This window comes from Leucopleurus acutus (genome assembly GCF_964270905.1).
Source record: "Leucopleurus acutus genome assembly, chromosome: 7".
NCBI classification, from domain to species: Eukaryota; Metazoa; Chordata; class Mammalia; order Artiodactyla; family Delphinidae; genus Leucopleurus; species Leucopleurus acutus.
This window is the reverse complement of record NC_139150.1, coordinates 53,785,630-53,806,551: the sequence shown is the minus strand read 5'-3', so window position 1 is coordinate 53,806,551 and position 20,922 is coordinate 53,785,630. Positions and strand designations below refer to the sequence as shown.

General features: G+C 37.7%; 1 protein-coding gene across 1 annotated transcript in view; it reads left to right on the top strand.

Annotated features, from left to right (window-relative positions):
* Positions 1 to 20,922, top strand: part of RFX3 (regulatory factor X3) — a gene marked incomplete at its 5' end in the record, with an annotated part of 157,979 nt that overhangs the window by 131,332 nt on the left and 5,725 nt on the right. The window contains one exon of the mRNA XM_082842342.1: positions 3,977 to 4,130. Coding sequence (XP_082698468.1) covers positions 3,977 to 4,130 — 154 coding nt within the window. The remainder of the gene's footprint in view (positions 1 to 3,976; positions 4,131 to 20,922) is intronic.

Genomic DNA, 20,922 nt, shown 5'->3' with positions numbered 1-20,922 from the left:
ACAATAGTCAGGACATGGAAGCAACCTAAGTGTCCATCGACAGAGGAATGGATAAAGAAGATGTGGTATATATATATACTATATATATATATATATATATATATATATATATATATATATACACACACAATGGAATATTACTCAGCCATAAAAAGGAATGAAATTGGATCATTTGTAGAGACGTGAATGGACCTAGAGAGTGTCCTAGAGATTGTTCATACAGAGTGAAGTGAGAAAGAGAAAAGCAAATATTGTATAATAACGCATATATGTGGAATCTAGAAAAATGATATAGATGATCTTAGTTGCAAAGCAGAAATAGAGAAACAGACGTAGAGAACAAATGTATGGATACCAAGAGGGAAAGGGGTGGGGTGGGAGGAATTGGGAGACTGGGATTGACACATATACATTATTGATGCTATGTATAAAATGGATAACTGATGGGAACATGCTGTATAGCACAGGGAACTCACCTAGTGCACTGTGATAACCTAAATGGGAGGGAAGTCTAAAAGGGAGGGGATATCTGTACGTGTATATCCCATTCGTTTTGTTGTTCAGTGGAGGCTAACACAGCTTTGTAAAGCAACGCTGCTCAGCCATAAAAAGGAACGAAATTGAATTATTTGTAATGAGGTGGATGGACCTAGAGGCTGTCATACAGAGTGAAGTAAGTCAGAAAGAGAAAAACAACATATGCTAACACATATATATGGAATCTAAAAAAAAAAAAAGGTTCTGATGAACCTAGGGGCAGGACAGGAATAAAGACTCAGATGTAGAGAATGGACTTGAGGAGATGGGCAGGGGGGAAGGGTAAACTGGAACAAAGTGAGAGGGTAGCATTGACATGTATACACTACCAAAGGTAAAATGGATAGCTACTGGGAAGCACAGGGAGATCAGCTCTGTGCTTTGTGACCACCTAGAGGGGTGGGATAGGGAGAGTGGGAGGGAGACGCAAGAGGGAGGGGATATGGGGATGTATGTATACATATAGCTGATTCACTTTGTTATAAAGCAGAAACTAACACACCATTGTAAAGCAATTAAACTCCAATCAAGATGTTAAAAAAAAAAAAACAACATTGTCAGAGAGAGAGCCTGCTTGTATTTTGTAAAAACAACAACTAGAAAACACTACTAGGTGAAAGCATTTGTGCATTTTTAGTTTCGATATGTGTTGCCAAATTTCCCTTCATAAATGTTTTGTGAATTTACGCTTGTAGAAACAGCAAATGAGAGTTCTTTCCCCATACCCTCTCCAACACTGATCTTTTAATGTCTTATAGTATAATAGATGATATATGGTATCTTACCTTTAATTTACATTTCTTTTAATTTTGAATAAGATTAGTCACATTTTTGTATACTTGTTAGCCATTAGTCTTCTCCAGGCTGTATTTTAAATAGCTGCTGTCTTTCTTCAGCAAGAGATGTGTACTTAGGAGTGAATATTCCACCCCATATTATTTAATTTTTCAAAATTATTTACTTCACATGATCAAATTTGGATATATGTAAAAACGTTAGGCAACTTTTTATTGTTATTTTTATGTTGTTTTTGCTTTTGCTTTTTAAAGTAGAGGATTCTCTGCCTGTTAAAATTTGTTCCATAGGAAAATAAAGTTTAATTTCAATAGCTATTAAATTTATAATAATTATTTTTATGAATAGGTGATGTGTTACTGAGTTTTGGGAAAAACATGCATCGAATTATAACAGAATTTTGTCATTATATCTTTGACATATAAGTGAAAGTGTTAATTTATTTTTAGTGATTCTCTTATAGAGTTCCAAACTTAAGGTATTCATTAAAGTATTTGACGCTAAGGAATCACTCACCAGTACTGCTTTTTATGATAATGAGTATATTATTAACTCCAACATATGGAATAGTATAGTAATAGGTAGTTTTGCTTAAGATTTCACATACATTATCTCATTTGACTCTCAGGCTAATCTTGAACCTTTAAATGTTGAATGACATACTCACAATCAAGATCACATGGTGGTTAACATGGATCGAACTCCAAACCCATGCTTTTTTTCTGTTTAGTAAATAGATCCACAGAATGAGAGACATCTGCCATCATCATATAGTAACACCTGTTCTTGCTGCCGTAGCCAAATGAGAGTCAGAAGCTCAGCTCCTCCTGTTTTGTGTATTAGGATCATAATCACTTATATTTGAGTCTTGTTCTATTCATTCATAAGTCTATTTCACAACCTTTAACACATTTTGTCCTTGAAATCATCATGCAAATTAGGTAAGACCAAAAGTACTGCTTTCACTTTCACCCAAAAGGAAGAACACTCTCATGGAAATGATTTTTTTTTGAGATTGATAGTGAATTAATGAAGAGCCAGAATCAGAATCCAGGGCTTTAGAGTTTTCGATGTACAAGGATGATCTGTCACTTGCCAAGTTGAATGTGTAGAATTTGATATATTACTAGCCTCTATATAAATAAGGTTGAAAATGAAACAGAAATGTAGTCTTCTGTTTTTCCATCTGTCTGGCATTTTACAATTCTTCATTGCAAAATAAGGCCTAGGAATATCAGCCCATACATTTGTGAGATTCTATCCCCTCCTCCTATCAGAGAATATAATGCCTGTTTTAGTTTGCATAGGACAGAAATCTCTAGAAAAGGACACTAAATGAAAGTGAGAAGAAACACACACATACACACACACACACACACACACACATCCTACCCTGACTCTAAGATAGAAATATTAAAGAGATTTGAAGTGCATGGACAAGCTTAATAATTGACATGTCTTCAATGAGGCCAAAATTTTATTTTGATTCACTTCCATTTTGAGTATAATAGAGTGTATTTTTAGTATTTTATTAATAATATGATTCAGATTTTGGTATTTTATAAATTAAACATTCATATTTTTCAAAGTTATGCATTTCTTAATTGATTTTATTATGCTATTTCTAATGGAAATATCACCTTAATTTAATTTAATGGAAATCAGTAAGGAACTAGAGTCACTTAATAAATTTACCTTCCAACAGAACTTGCAGGGATCCCTGTACATAACCGCCTACATTCTACATTGCCACATTTGGGAGCATTGCTTATTGTGTATATATATATATATATACACACACACACACACACACACACACACACACATACTTTTTTAAAGATAAATTTATTTATTTATTTATTTTTGGCTGTGTTGGGTCTTCGTTGCTGTGCTTGGGCTTTCTCTAGTTGTGGTGAGCGGGGGCTACTCTTCGTTGCAGTGTGCGGACTCCTCACTGCGGTGGCTTCTCATTGCGGAGCACGGGCTCTAGGCTCACGGTCTTCAGTAGTTGTGGCTCACAGGCTCTAGAGCACAGGCTCAGTAGTTGTGGCTCACGGGCTTAGTTGCTCCGAGGCATGTGGGATCTTCCTGGACCAGGGACAGAACCCATGTCCCCTGCATTGGCAGGCGGATTCCTTACCACTGCCCCACCAGGGAAGTCCCTGCTTAGTATATTTTGTAAACTTGGTCAAATACATGTTTTTCTCACAGCGTACCCCAGAGGTCGTTATCATTGAGAGATACTGACACAGTGTTTACGCGTCATCAATAAGACCTTCACTTTGAGTTGCTTTTTCTTATGGTGATGATTTGTCAACCTTCCAAAAATATTTTTTATTCAATTCTGACCCCTTTGTGAATTTAATAGAATCAAAAGACTTGCCTATGACAGTAAAATGGTTTTTCCCAGTTAATAGTTGTCTAGCTCTAATAAGGATCCAGTCAAGTTTCAGTGAAGATGACCTATTTACCACTCTGTTTGAAAGAGTTGAGCCAACTGCTTTCAGTAGTGAAATTATTCCATGGCAGGTTGTGTGCTATACCAATTTTTTAGACCTCTAACTTCTTTTAAGAGGAAAATTAGATTGAACTCTAATCCTGCTCACTAACAATGGCTGCATATGTGTCTTTTCTCTTGGAACAGCTCAATGGTTATTCGGGACTTAACCCTACGCAGTGCTGCTAGCTTTGGCTCCTTCCACCTGATCCGTCTGCTCTACGACGAGTATATGTTCTACTTAGTAGAACATCGTGTTGCTCAGGCAACAGGAGAGACACCCATAGCGGTCATGGGTGAGGTAAGAGAGGCTAAAAGAGCTATGACCCACAGGGCTTTCTAAAAAGACCTGAATTTTATTTTAATCTAAATGTATTAATCGTCAAAGCAACGGTTCCTAACCAATGAGTTTTGGACCCCAGAGGGCCTGTGTGGTTATTTCAGGGGGTCCTTAAATCCCTCTGTTCATACATATTTTCTTAGTCAAAGGTTCTAAAACTGTCGATTATATCATGTGAAAGTACATTGAATATTTAAATATGCTATAAAAGTGTCTATGTAAAAGAAAATCTTGAGAATCACTGAACTTTAAAAAATCCTTAATATTACTCAGCCATAAAAGAGAATGAAATAATGCTATTTGCAGCAACAGGGATGCACCTAGAAATTACCATACCAAGTGAAGTTAAGTCAGAGAAAGACAGATATTATATGATATCACTTATATGTGGAATCTAAAAAAAATAGTACAAATGAATTTATTTACAAAACAGAAACAGACTCACAGACATAGAAAACAAACTTATGGTTACCAAAGGGAAAGCAGGGGTGGGATAAATTGGGGGGTATGGGATTAACAGATGCACACTACCATATATAAAATAGATAAGCAACAAGGTTTTACTGTATATAGCACAGAGAACTTGATCCAATATCTTGTAATAAACTGTATGGAAAAGAAATGAAAAAAAGTTTATAGATATATACATATATAAATATATGTATAACCGAATCACTTTGTTGTATGCCTGAAACTAACACAATATTGTAAATTAGCTATACTTCAATTAAAAAAAAAATCCTTATTGACTGGAAAATAAGAAAGATTGATGCTTCTGATAAGGCTAAGGGCTAGGAACTCAGAGGAAAAAGTTAAATATGTGTTTTGTAGACTCTTTTTCCAAGTGCCCAAGAACAAAATGAAGGATAATAACAATGATGATGAAACTGATAGGTAACATTTTGGGGGCACTTACTATGTGCCAAACACAGTCCTAAGTCCCTTATGTATAATAAAGCATTTAACACATACAACAACTCTTTGAGATACGTGCTACGTTATCCTGTTTACAGATGAGAATCTGAGGTTCAGGAAGAAAGCTAAGACACAGAGAGATTAAAGGGTTACATAGCTAGCAGACAGTGGAGACCTGTTTTGAATATTCAGTCTGATTTTCATACCCATGCTCCTAATCACTAAAGGTGTAGGAAAAAAATTCTCTTCCTCGTAATTTCTGGATAGTGTCAAAATGTATTTTCAACATGTCGTAAAGCTAAAATGCTAAAGTTAATATACACAAGGGCTGGTTAATATAATGAGGGATAGAGGCACATGCACAAACGATTCAGCCCTGGCTCACTTTGTTGTTTTGAACTGGGTTTTGATTGAATCCAGATTTTGCTGGATTATGCCAGGTTAGGCAATATTACATATTACTACCCAAAGCAGTCAAGAAGACATGTTCACTTTTAAGCTATGTGTGTGTGCTTATTTAAATTAAAAAAGTAAAAATAAATATTAGATGCTTTTCCTCGTTTAATAAATATGATGATAAAGGTATAAATTTAAAAATATATTAAAATACCTCAAGGACCTTTATAAGTATTCTAATATAAATAAAATACAGGTGACTTTTATTCAGAAAGTTGGTTAAAATATTCTTCTTTCCCTCTTTAAAATCCCTTGCTGTATGCTGATCTATATGTGTTTGTATGTTTCTTAATGGTGATTGTGCCTAAGTGATGCCAATTATGTGTATGTGAGATTAAGCAAGATTCATTTTAGCTTTTAAATTACAGGCAGGACCTCATCATTGACCAAAACAATCTGGACTTTTCTTAGATTTGAGTTCCCCTCAGTGCCTCTTTCCTTAGTTCTCTTATAGATGCCTGGTTGCAAAATGCCCAGTTGGCAAGTAGATTAAATACGATAAAATTTTTTAACTCAGGGCTCAAAACTTCTGAAATAGACATGCCTTTTGGTATATTTAACACATTTGGCAACTACCTCATATGCTCCAGGACTTCTTTAACAGGATAACCAGGATAATGATAAACAGCGATTCTCATTAACACCATGTGGCTAATCCTGATGCGTGATCTCTGTTTCCCCTGCATCTCTAGGGAACAAAGCCTGTGGCCATGAGCCAGTGACACAGTGTGAAGACTTAGCGACCTCCTCATATGCTAATACAAGCAGTACTGGCTCACCAGTATTAAAATGGCCTTATATAGTCTATACTGCCAACTAATCATTCTAATGGTTTAATTGACATTCTTTTTTACTATATGTAAACAATGTAAATGAATAAGACAGATTGCCACATGATTCAAAGATATAATATAAATAAAGTCTAGATCAGAAAGTAAGGTATAAATACCTTCTCTAAGATCAAAGATCTAAGCATACCTCTTGATTTCTTTGCTTACTATCTCCTTACCCAATTTATAGGAAAATCCTTTGAGCTGTCTATGCTCATCCGTTATTCAGCCAAGGCCAAGTAAAGCTAATTTTACAGGCTTGATCTCCCCTTAGAACATTGATGCCTTGTAGACCAATTGACCATTATAGACCTGTTGGCCATGGTCATATTATCATGTCTAAAATTTCTTGATTCTTGGGAAAAGGAGAATGAAATTCAAGGGAAAGGAAGGCATGCATCTCTCACGTGTTATCCTAAGCCTACCCTAGAAATGAGATTGGAGGTAAAAAAGGCTTTCATGTGTCAAGCCTCAGCTGCATTCTTAGCTCCGTAAATGACCTCCCTTTCCAAACCTCAAGTCCAGAAGTGCCTGTGTATATAATGGGAGCAACACCGCAGGCCAAAATCCATTGAAATCCATAAAAATCACCATTACCCTCAATTGCAGCAAGTGGTTTTCATTCATCAGTAACAACCACCACAAAAACAATAATAATTGTCACTATTTATTGAGAATTTATTATACCCTTAATGAAATTAAGCTCTTGATCGATCTACTAATGGTCCTTTCTCAGTAAATGGTACCCTCCCTGTCGATCATGTTGGATATGTGAGCATCATCTTTATGTATCTTTCTGTCTAGACCTGCATATCCAACCAGTTACTAAGTCTGCCCTTTCCCAAACTCCCCATAGTGCAGTCAGTATCATCTTATGAAAATGCAAACCTGATTGTGTTATCCACACCTAAAACCCTTTAGTGGCTTTTTCTTCTTCTACTTAAGGAAGAAAAGTCTTCCCTTGGTATAAGATCTGGCCCTGTCTCTCTGATCAACCTCACCCTCCCTCTTCCAGGTCCTTCTGCTGCAATCACAGTAGTCTCTTCTCTATTCTTATTCACCAAGCTTTCCTCATCATTGGACCACTGTGTAAACTGTGCTTTTACCTGGAACCCTCTGCCTGACTCTTGTTGCCCATTCTAACTCCTTCATGTCTTAAATATCGGTTCCTCGAGGAGGTCCAACTTCCCCCAGACTATGTTAGATGCTCCTTTTCTCTCTGATTTGTACTTTTACTTTCATTCTAGAACCTACGTAATATTAATTGCGTGATTCTTTGTATGGTTTGTGTTATCGAAGATTTAATGCCTGGAAATAATGGAGAACTTTAAGTCAGAAGAACTAAACTCTACTTATAGTTCTGTCATTTATGGTAGTATAATCTTGGGCAAATTGTGTTCACTTTTGTTGATTCTCAGACTTATCTCTAAAATTAATTTATTCATTTATCTGACAAATACTTCTTATGCATCTACTCTAGACCAAACATTATAATGTTTAGGATGTAGTGATGAACAAAATGGATTTTGATGCTGCATTCAAGGAACTTATATTTTAGTAGGGGATACATATTTGTTAAATGTTCATAGAACTACATAGCTATAAATTCTGATAAGTGCTGTAAAGGAAAATTAAAGGGATATAGGAATACTTAAAGAATAATATTCACTTGTGAGTGAATATTATTTTTAATCTGTTTTACAGATGATGAAATGAGACACAGAGCCAGTCACAGTCACACAGAGTCACACAGCTACTAGGTTGTAAAATCAGTTTCTGAAACCAAGCAGCCTGGCACGAAAGCCGTTCCTGTTAATCTACCATGCTTATTACCTGCTGCAGGATGGGGTGAGATTGGAATAAGAATAGTTCAGAAATCAGTAAAGGGACAGCTGAAAAATAGTCACAAACTTTATTGGACATTTGTTTTACCTTTATAGGTGCTGTATTTGGGAGAGGTGTCAGGCAGCTAAATAGATCCAGAAGCAAAAGGAAAGGTTTCCCTTTCAAAGTAACTTAAGAATAATTAATACATCTTTTCACTAATGTGAATTCAATAAATGAGTTTTAAAATTAACATTATTTACATTATTTGAGCAGGCAAGAGAGACCAATACATCATGTTTTACATATAAACACAGTATACAAACATACAAGTTTTATTTTTACATTCCCTGTAGCACTGACATTTCAGTTGTTGAAATGAAGGCTACCATGTAATGGAACCCCGAAATGAAACAGCATCACCACCATGAGTTTTCTTCTAAACGTCAGCCTGCTACTACATTAATACTGAGCAGTAAGTTATTTAAAGCATTTACATTTCCAAAGTTTCATTATTATTTTTATTTTTTGCCTAGATGATAAAAAGGAAACTATTTACTGCTAAGATTTATGCAATTTTTTGAATTTTTATTTAAATATTATAAATATGCCAATAGAGTTTCTGGCAGTGGTGAAATTTTAAGAGTAGGAATAAAGTAAAATAAACAAGTTGCATCTCTTTGCACACCTGTTAAATTTTTTTAAAAATCATAAGGTTTTCTGTACAGCTCTGACAAGGAAAATTGAGCAGAAAATATCCTTTTATTTGGATTTTATGACTAGTTGAAGGATATTTAGAAGTTAATGGCATACATGCTTTATTTCTTTAAAATATACAGTCTTAATGTATTCACTGAATCTACAGATTTTTATTGCTTCATAAAATGATTTTCTGTGACATTTTTATATTTAATGTATTAAATATATTTAAATTGCCTTTATCATAATTTACTTTTACTTAATATTATATCTTTGTAATCAACTTTTTGAAATAAAAATAGGAACCAAAAGCTGCTTTAATTGCTCAGTTGTGAATATCAATATTAAAAATATAATATTTTAGTAATATTTTTAGGGAAAAAAAATTGAGGAACTCTTAAGGGTTTACCATTAAAAGAAAAATGCCTAGGCTTCAGTAAAATTGAAATACTCAAAGTGAAAGGGGAAAAAACTCTTTAAAATTTAAAAACTGGAGAAGAACAATAGTAATTCATGGGCAAGCTTTTAGGATAAAAGTTGAGTGAAAAAGTTCCATTTGATGGAAGTACAACCATTGTAAATATGCATGGATGCTTAAGATAAAATCAAATTAATGAAAAATAGATTTCAGTGAGCATTATTCTAGTGCAACTAGGGAATACACTGAAAATGTACCTGTTGAATAATAGACTTGTTATAGAATATTTTAAAAGGGATGAATCATATCACAGTTGAAATCATTTGCAGGAAAAAAAAAAACATCTGGGAACAGTAGTAACTTAAAAAGTGTAATGAATACTTGTCAAAAGTTATATTAGTTATTATTTATAATAAAGCTTACTGTTTATTAATATTTTTCTAATTGAAGACTGGTCTTCTGACAACTACTCTGCTAAATGTCTTACATTTTTATGTACTATTCACCAAAACCTTACAAGGGATATGTTAGTGTTCCCATTTCACCCATAAGGAAAACAGAGGTTGAAAGTTGCCCAATATCAGAACTAGTGGTAGCGCTAACTGTAGGAAGTGGGGCTGTCTCACTCCAAGTAGCCAAATCGGTGCAATCCACATTTTAATTTTTCACCATATAAATTGTTTATAGACAGTTTCAGAATAGGGACTAATTTATTTCTGTCTGAACTTTACAACTCCCCCAAATGCCTGCACACTCGCAATCATGCACAAACCAGATGCCTGGTATGAAAGCTTTCATTATTTTGTTCCAAGGCTTCTTTCCTCTGCATTGCATGATGCATCTTGATAGTCCTACCACCCTTCCCCTTTCCACTTTTTGTTAGTAGATGTTCAGAATATGCAAACTAAATGGAATATTAGTCTAAGCAAATTGCAGTTGGAAAGCTAAATCTGCCAGAAGACAACAACAACAACAAATTACACCCTTCAGCTCCTCTGTACCCACCCACAGACCTAAATCAAAGTTATGGTTTTAGAATTTGCAGTTTGCTTTTAGCTGTAAATCTGCTCCTCTACATTAGCACAATTCTAACAACTTGAAAATAAATGATAAAAGTGACTCCCTGGAAAGCCTTTCTCCTCCACCTTCATCCTCCAAGTTCCTAAGAATTATCTCTGTAGATGCTCTCCTGTATTTTTTTCTCCTCTTTCCTGGTTTGTCATTCTGTTCCTTACTCTCCTTGCATGTGAGCAAAGCACCTATTGACTCAGCAGCCCAGGGCTTCAACCCTATCCCTCTGGGATCCCTGCTCATTAGCTTCCTCCACTTGGTTTCCTTCCCTGCTTGCTCTAGGCTCTAACCTCTCCTCACATCCTCTTCAGGGAATGGAGTTTTGCTTACAGCTCTGGTCTAAACACAATCCCACAATAGGTGCCCCAAAAATACTCATTCAAGGAAGGAAGGCAAAAGAATGATGGAAAGACAGACAACCAACTAACAGAACTTCTCATTTCATTTCATGATGGACATACTGGATTTCTATATCAGGAAAATAATGCTCCTAGACCAAGAAGAGCTCCCTTTCCCCAGAGTACTCCTTCAGTATTTCAGAGAACCTCCATTATGAAGTTGGGTTTTCATAAGTGCTTACAACTAGAGATTAGTTTTCCTGAAGTGTTTGGAAGTGGGAAAAGAGAAGAAAATAGAAATCCAGGATTTCCTGACATTGTTCAAGAACTCAAATGATCACTGTAGACGTTAGGAAGGGAAACTCGGCACACTGTCCTCTTCAGCAAAGTCCACCACTGGGCTCTTTGCTTAGCAACAGGTTAGCCTGGTAGCCCAGCCTCAGAGTCAACTAGGTGTGAAACGTTACCTGGCCTAGATTAAGCATGACAGCTCCCCCTGCTGGCCTCCTTGCCATGCTCTATCATCCTGTGCCCAGCCCAAGTGGCTCTGGCCTTCCATTGTCTTTCTGGTATTTTTGCTCAGACACAGGTGAAGTTGATGGTTGCTGGTCCTCCTGGTAAAGAAATAGTCCTTGTTTGGGATGGGTAATTTCCTCAACTCACGGGAATTGTTTTCTGCTTTTCACCATCACTATATTAAAATATACTTTCATAAGTATGGGAGATTTTCAGCAAGTATATGGGCCAGTTGTGATGATCCTTCCACCACTTCAAATCTGATTCATGCTAGTGGTAAAGGTCTGCTTGGTACAAAGAGAACATGTTTCCACACTTCCACCACCCTTGTCTCTCCAGTTAATAATTTCCAAAAAAAGGGAAGTGGTATAATCAAAATAGATACTCCTCTGACATAATAAATTGATATCATGCTTTCCTGATAGACAGTGAAGGTGGCCTCAGTGGGAGCTTGTCTTTAGTTAAGAGCACCAAGGTTCTTTCTTTTCAGCCCATCGTTTTATTTACATAAAGGATATGCTGCCAGGCCCAACCCTAGCATTTGGGTAAATAGATCTTGGTAATAACTTGGAAGGCTGGATTTAAATTTAAAATTCTTAGGCTCCTCCTAGTTCCATGCCAGAAAATGGTGACATAGACATAGTTGACCCATGGCCCACCCTGTGGCCCCTAGACCACTTCTCTTGTGTATCATTCCCTATCCTGTATTGTGAAGAGCCTGTGCTCATGCTTGTGGGCACCTCAGTCCAGTGTTCAGGTTTTGTCTGCCCTTTGCAAATAGCTGCACCTCCGCACTGGCTCTCCCTTCTTTCTTCTGACGGGTGGACTTAGGGAGAGACCTGCACAGGCCTGAAAGGGGACTTGGGGCTTTAGGCAGGGAATTATGGGATCTCAGGTAACAGAAGTATGGTCTGGGGGTAGGAGTGAAACACAGGGTCCAGGAGGGCATATCCACGTGGCCCAGTGGACTCCTTGTCTGTGGGGAGGGCCATGGCCACAGGAAAGGCAGAGCAGGGCTCTCCGTGGTGTGGGGCTCAGGACAGAGGCCCCTCCTAGTTTGGCTAATGGTAGCATTAAATGTTAATGGTTTTGAAATTACTTTTCTCCTCAAAAGCAACTAAGGCCTGTATTCCTACTTCTTCACTACCTGCGTGCTCACTTATGAGTGCTTCTTAGAGGTTTTTCTTCTTGAAGTATAATTGATTTACAATATTATATTAGTTTCAGGTATCCAGCCTAGCGATTCAGTATTTTTACAGATGATACTCCATTTAAAGTTATCACAAAATAATGGCTATATTTCCCTGTGCTCTAAATATATCCTTGTTGTTTATCTGTTTTATACATAGTCGTTTATATCACTTCTTAGAAATTTTGAAACAATATAAAGGTAGATAAATTACTGTGTTCCCAGGGCGCAGAGGGCAACAAAAAAGCCTGAACAGTCAGAATCATGATGAAAATATGCTACCCGGGTAGACAGTAGCCAGCAGCGCAAGTTGCCAGGATAGCTGGCTAGCCTGAAGGGGTAGAACCAACAGCAAATATAGGGCAGAATTTGCCTTGCTGTGATGCAAACGGGCAGAAATCTTAGCCATCTTAGCAGGCTTCAGTAAAACTATTTGGAAATACATAGAAAAGTCCACTTCCAGAAAAAAGAAAAAAAAAAAAAGGAACACAAGATTTTACCAACTGGAACACTAACATGCCTTGCGAATTTTTTAAAATCAGAAATCACTTTAAAGTCAGCAATTATTTTTCCTCAGTTGTGAAATCCTGTACCAGTGCTAAATGCAATGCTTTGACTAATTTGGTTCTCATTTGGAAGACATTAAAGAAAATAATAATGTTCTGAAATCCCTTATGATTGAAATTTCAAGATATTTCTCTCCACCATCAAAAACATTCAAAATAGTTGCCACTACCTAATCCTTCTGTGATCGATTCTACTAACTTCGGTTAATAGAACTGAAATCATAGGAGATTGTGCAGCTATCTAAGGTTTGTAAAGTTCAGAACATTACAAAGTTCAAGCTAAGTATAGAATGTTGAAAGATTGGAATTGGGTCAAGAACTTCCAAATCTGCATGGGAACAATCTTCCTGCTTTTACAGGAACTGCTTTAAAGGCTCTTACTCCTTTATTGACTTCTTAGAACAGAGCAAGAAGCAGTTGGTTAGGTCAAGGTTTACATGTTGACATTCATCTGAGCTCGTCAGCTGTTTCTGGTTGTGTGATCATCCTCATTACGCTAAAGGTACAAAACATACACACACACACCATCCTTGTTTAGGACAGCCCTTCTCATGGTATTTGCTTGAGTCATAAATGGCTTGGTCAGTACATCAAGTGACTTCAACTTCAGCCCTAGACTGAGTTTATAGTGTCAACAACCTTAGGTCAAAGCCTAAGGAACACTTCCATTCTGAAGCAGCAGTACTCCTTGTAGCCCCACTCAGCTAGAGACATTTCATTTTGAAATCACCATCTTACGGTTTTAGGGTTAAATGGAATTCTAGGACTTTAGTATTTGAAAATTGAGTCTTGAAGACATTAAACCCTGTCTATTTCATATATGCGGAAACCTGAGGATCAAAGAGTATTATGTCTGGGGTCACAGGACTGATAGTGGCAGAGTTGGGATTCAAACCCAGGTCAGGCTGGCCCCACACCCCAAGTTGTTCGACACCCAAATTTAAATTTCATATTTCCCATTTAATACCTTTGCAACCTGGGCAAGTTATATATATGTATATCTCAAGAAAACTTGAGTTTTCTCATCAACAAAATAAACATAAGAACCATTCCTTCACAGGGATGTTGTGAGGACTAAAGTAGGAAGGAAGATAGGTATAGGTTATTAGGTATAGGTAGATAGATGGGGTGGATAGGCAGACAAGCAGACAGGCACATACAAGGTACCAGATTTTTGTTAGTTCCATTTCCTTTCCCTTTCCTTTCCGTAAGTATATAAATATCTGAAGTTATGTGTATTAGTCAAGAGGGACTATATTTGATTGCCTTCTACTCTGAATTAGATTTTTTAATATTGATTTTACACTGACAATCCAAGTAATACTGTGTTGAATTAGACCATCATTTCTTGACAACACAAACATAAGCTTAGAAGTTGAAATTAATAAAACAGATAACATAAAGGCATGTGAAGTCTTTAATAATACTATATTACAAGGGGAAAATAGCCTGTAGACTGTTTTTGAATGGTGAGTCAAATGATTCATGGAATTACAAAGCATCCAACCACATTATTTGGGATGTAGCCAAAGTGGTAATCAGAGGCAAACTAATTCAATGCTTTATAAAACACCGCCAACATAATAGAATGGGGAAAGGAGTCAATTAGAAAAGAAAATGGCAACATTAGGGAGGAAGCATAAACATAATTGGGTCTAACTAGACATAGCTAGACTTGGATAAAATCTTATCAGTAGGATTGATTGAAAGGTCTTATACGTACTTATGAAGTGGGAAGAAAGTATTATATATAAAATTATATATATATATGTAAAATTTATGCAAGTTAAAAGGTAAATGTCCCAAAGAGACATCTAATGTCAGCTAATCCCCCGCTAGTACCTTGGCATCTGACTGCAGCGTCTATACAGCATGGATCCTCATGGAACCATGGAGTAGTGTTATCACAAGAGGGCTTTTCCAAGGTTGTTGGAGCTGCTTGTTGTGCCGTTTGGTGGCACAGGTTGCTCTCATGAAACTGTCCAAAGGACCAGTATGTATGTAACTGGTCCTTAGTGTGTAACTTTATCATCAGAGTTTCTCCTTAGGCCTCCATTTGGATGTGGAGCTCAGGGCTGTTCTGGCCCCACTACTCAGTAGCTTTTGACTCCCTCAGTTTTGACTTCCACTTCTTTGTCAGGAATGACTTCCTTATGTGTCATCACTAACAACTTTCAGCTCTGTGATCTTGGTAAACTTCTTGGATGTATGTGTGCTTCCAATAAGTCTAAACTTTGAAATGCATGCTATGAAAAACTTTCAGAGATAGGAAGTTTTATACATAAAATTCAAAGTCTGTAAATGAAAATAAAGAACAAATGCCCTTAGTGAGAAATATATTATAAAAAATGAATTTGTGCCTATATACAATACCATCCCACCTCACCCCTAATGAAGAGCACAAAACAGACAAAATTGAGGGGAAAATCACTGTGTTACAAGCGGCTTGATCTGGAGGATGTATTTCCTCCAATAGTAGAAAAAAATTTACTGTCAAATGATTTTATTCAGGCAAATATGACAGTTTTTTTTGAGGTAGCTTAGATGTGTGTAGTAGGAGGTATAATGACCCCCAAAGGTGTCTACATCCTAACCCTGGGAACATGTGGATATGTTAGTTTACAGATGGACTTAAGGTTACTAATTAATTGACCTTAAAATAAGGAGATAAACCTTGATTATCTGGATTGGCCCACTGTGATCACAAGGGTCTTTAAAAGTGGAAGAGAGAAGCAGAAGAGTCAGTGTCAGAGTGATGTAGTGGAAGAAAGACTTGACCGGACATTGCTGGCTCTGAAGATAGACGGGGGTCACACCTAGGACTGTGGGCAGCCTCTAAAAGCTGGAAAAGGAAAAAAGAAATTCTCCCTAAAAATTTTCAGAAAGGAATACAACCCCGCCAACACCTTAATTTTAGCTCAGCGAGACCCATTTTGGAATTCTGACTTCCAGAATTAAAAAAATAGTAAGTTTGTATTATTTATAGCCACCACATTTGTGGTAATTTGTTTCAGCAGCAATAGGAAACTATTACAGTATAAAAGCTAAATTGCTCTGAATGAAGTCAGTTATTACTTGTGGATTATGAACTCTTCCTCCAGTATATTATTTTTTTCTTACTTCCTCCCCTCCTCTACATACATCTCACTGACATGTCTCCATGGATGACTCCCCCCCAAAAACCATCCTCATCTAGAACTATTCCTTATTTGCTTTTACCAATGGAGAACTTATGCTATTGGACTATCTCTTCACATCTTCATCCAAATTGGAAAAAAACTCCCCACTAGGGAGGCTTGCCCCATCTAAATCACTAATACATGTAATCTTTTTCCCAGTCTCTTTTCCACGCAATCTTTCCTCGTATCCTAGACTTCATCCCTCTTCACCCACTAATTGACACAAACACCAACCTTTATCTGTCTCTGTCTGTACATACAAGCCTCCATAGAAAAGAGAGGAAGATTAGTCTTCCAACTGATTTCCATCTTTAAAACTTGACCCATGTTTCTTTCCTTGTGACCATCATTTTTTGATGAAGCTAGTTCTTAAAGCCTCTGGTTCTATATCCTCCCTGTGGCCAAAGTCTTCATACCTTCCTTAAAGACAAAAATCTTCCATTCCCTTCACTGTCTGTGAACTGGACCAAATCTTCTAGGGTTTACAAGTTCTTTTAGCCAAAGGCCAGCTCATCATCCATTTTTTATAAAGTTTTATTAGAACACATTCATGCCCACTCATATAACTATCATCTATGGCTATTTTTGCACTGTAGTAGCAGAGCTGAATAATTGCAACAGGACCGTAACGCCTAAAATATTTACTATCTGACCCCTTACTAACCCCTGTTCTAGACCATACACTTTCATATTTTGGTGCCAGCATGTAAATCAGTTATGCATTGTGTGTGTTTGTGTGTGTGTGTGTGTGTGAGAGAGAGAGAGAGGGAGAGAGATTGTATCTGTCTGCCTGTAAATCTATAAACCTGGGCATACCAGCAGGGAGATTTTGTGGTAAGATGTGGTTTCTGTGAAGGATGTTTACCTGGCTGCCCAGATGGTGTGGTTATGATTACTCACTAACCTTCCTCCCCAGGATGGGGTAAACTCTTCCAGCAGGGAAAGCATCCCCACGGGTGAGGTCTTCATCCCAGTCCTTGAACTCCTTCCTTCTATCCCCAGTCTCTGTTTTGTGGCCCCCCGTGGATCCTCACCAGTTTGCTGTCTGAGCCCCCTGGCTTCCTCTGCATTGTTTCACTTTCCAGCTATTACAATACAAGTCTTGCCTCCCTTATTGTGGAAGGTTCACTGCTGCTGGATCTAACCTGCAATGGTCTCTGCAGTATACCTGTGGGCTGCATCCTCCCATGCTGAGCCTGATTTCTCTCATGGTGCCTGTGCTTAGGCCTCACAGTCCTATGATGAACTGCTTCTCAGCTGCTTGGCCACAAGTCAGGGTCATACTCAGGGTTGCTCTCAAGGATGCTGCCAATAGTCACATAGGCTGTGCTGACCAGTCTCCCATTTATACTTCCTGGCCATTACTACTCGTCATGAATTTATGGTCTAACAGACTCCCACTGCCTGCCTTGACCACACATTTTTTAGTCTGCTGCTGTCCAGGAGCATGCTCATTATTATGACCAGTTGTCAGGGCCTGGAGAAATGGTTTCTAGGCAAGGAGGTCTTTCTTCCTAAAAACAACAGCTATGCTTTCTCTATGTTCCATTCTGTTTCTACTTCAGAACGTTCCCTATTTATCTATCTGGCTGACAGAACTTTAACTCCTATGTACATCAAAGGCCATATGCTTTCTACCCCAGAGCACACTTTAAATCCCTTAATTTATATTCTTTCTTCCATGTAGGAAACATACATACTTTCTCTCTCTCTCTCCCTCTCCCTCCCACTCCCTTACTCCCTCCCTTCCTAAACTGATGGTCAGAATATCTGGTCTCAAATCTAACACCACCATATTTCCTTACAATGTTAGACAAACTAACTTGTTTTCAATAGCTGCAAGATTAAATCTAAGCTCCTTACCTAGCCAGATTCATAAGTTTTTTGTGAGGTGCTGATGAACAGTGACAGGGAAGGAGATGCTTAAGTAGGGCTGTGAGGAAAAGCCTCTCTGAAGAAGTGATATTGAGAAAGTGATACTTGAGGTCATCATATTTGAGAGGAAGCCAACTATATGCTGAACCATGAAAGTACTTTATAAGCTGTAAGACGTCACCTCAGTGAATAGTAGTCCCCTCCAGTCCCCTGTGCAGCAGGGGAAATTAGAAAGCAGTAAGAGTTTAGTTTCTGAAGCTATAACTTTTCAGTAATCTCTGGACTTCCTTGCCAACCTCTATTTTTTTTTTTTTTTTTTTGCGCTACGCGGTCCTCTCACTGCTGTGGCCTTTCCTGTTACGGAGCACAGGCTCCGGACACGCAGGCTCAGCGGCCATGGCTCACAGGCCCAGCCGCTCCGCAGCATGTGGGATCTTCCCGGACCAGGGCACGAACCCGCGTCCTCTGCATCGGCAGGCGGACCCTCAACCATTGCGCCACCAGGGAAGCCCCAACCTCCATTTTTTTAATCCAAATCATGTCTCTCCTTCTCCTCTTCTGTTGCTAGTGTGTGCTGGCCTCATTTACGTCCCTGTCGTCTCTCTCCTGTCTGTGATGCCGCCGTCCTTATGCCCGCTCTCAGTCTTCCCTGCCTCCCTTCCCTTCCTTCCTCCCTTCCTGCTACTTTGACTTGCTGCTCCCTCCAAACTCCCTTTCTAATAACCCTGTGGTTTTAAAACCTTCTTGAAGGTTTCCTAGGCTGCCTTGGTTTTTGGCTAAACTACCTGTCCTTTTTAATATAAACAACTTCTGATACTCACCTTCAGAAAGAGGGAATATTTCCAAATTAATCTGACTGGAACTTGGCTGGCAGAGTGCCTAGCACATAATAAGCTCTCAATAAATATTTTTTGAATACTGAATGAACGAACTGATTGTCCTGATCTTACCTACTCTATCTGTAGGATTAAGGTGTTTTTTTTCCTTAATCACATGTATATTCTTTTTTTTTTCTTGGCTGCGTTGGGTCTTCGTTGCTGCGCGCGGGCTTTCTCTAGTTGCGGCGAGCGGGGGCTACTCTTTGTTGCGGTACGAGGGCTTCTCATTGCGGTGGCTTCTCTTGTTACGGAGCACGGGCTCCAGGTGCGTGGGCTTCAGGAGTTGTGGCTCGCGGACTTCAGAGTGCAGGCTCAGTAGTTGTGGCTCATGGGCTTAGTTGCTCCGCGACATGTGGGATCTTCCCGGACCAGGGCTTGAACCCATGTTCCCTGCATTGGCAGGTGGGTTCTTAACCACTGCGCCACCAGGGAAGTCCTCAAATGTATATTCTTTCCTCACACATAAAATGCATATTAAAACCTTCACCTTCCACTATACAGGTATATCAAAACCTCTTATTCACAATATTTTTATTTTAAATCTACTGTATGTTGTACATATGGAACTTTGTCATTAATCCCAGAGACAACTACAGGCACTGGCAGTATCTTGAGGATTTTTTTTTTCTTTTTTTCCACAGTGTCCCTCACAGTGCATGGTCACAAGCCCTCAGCATTGAGTATGCAAATGTTTACTTACTAATGCTAATAATGATTACAGAGATTTCGATTGTTTTTGGTTTTTATTTTCATCATCCTGAGTAATTAGATGTATTCATTCAGATTAAGCAGAAATTTTCAAAGGAAAATCTTTCTATTACGTTGTCATATTTTCAGTTAAGTAGCAACTAAAAGCAGTGTTTCTTTCGAAGAAAAATTTCCATATGTGTTCAAAGCTTGGTTTTAGCCACTTTGCATGATATTATTGATCACCGATGGCAGTAATAATTTAGTCTCAAACAACTTTTCAAGATTTATCAAAAACAAATGGTGTATTCACTTTTTATAGATATGGAAGTATGTTTAGACTCATCACTGCCAACTCATTTCCAGTATTGGGTCTTAAGTGTTGTTAAGTACTCATTTAAAAGAAAGAAAAATCTTACTCTATGTGTCAACTAGAAATAACATATAAATGACCCTTCAGCTTTGGGCATTCTCTGTTTATAGTTCTAAAAATTTAAATAATACCAAAAATAGGTAAAGAATCCTGTTGTGTTTTTTGGTGCTTTTATTATATTCTTTAATTCAAGAAATCCTGTACCATTTAAACTGTGGTTTTTATTTAGACTAACATAAGGTTCTGAGCCATGTGAACAGGAACAACTTCAAAACAACAGTTCAGTATTTATGATTTTATGTTTGCTGCCCATGGGACGTAACTATAACGCAATGAGGCAGTCCTTCAAACAAATATACTAAGAGTTGTGCAACCAGGAGGCCCTTGTCCCCTTCAAGGCAGTCACCTCGGGAGGCTACATATTGGTTCAGTAATACTGCCATGGCTTAAAGTGATGTGGAATGCCTCTTTTTAAACTGCCTCTGAACTGCTAAGAAATAATAAAGAGTAAAATGACACATTATTTTAAATATCCTGAATTGTGGCAGAGATGCATTTAAATCTGGTAAGTAATCAGAAATCATCTCAGGACCAAGTACAATGAATAAAATGTGGAGTGTTTGTAGTCACAGTTTGATGTAAAACAACAAGATGGGCTTTCTTGAATGATACATAAACTAACTCTTGAAATTGGTTGTCAAAGAGGAATTCCAGAATCTTGAACCTTGGAATAAATGTATAAGCTCCCAAGGTAGCTACTATGAAGAACAACTCATGTTTAGATAAAAAAAGAAATTATGTGTGTGTATGTTTGCAAAATAAGATCAGTTTTATTACTTTATAGACATATGTTGTAGATGAAAAAAATACTCCTATCATGGAACTCTTTATAAGCAAACTTCCGAATGTAAGTAGAATTTCTCTCTCACCCTTTCTAAG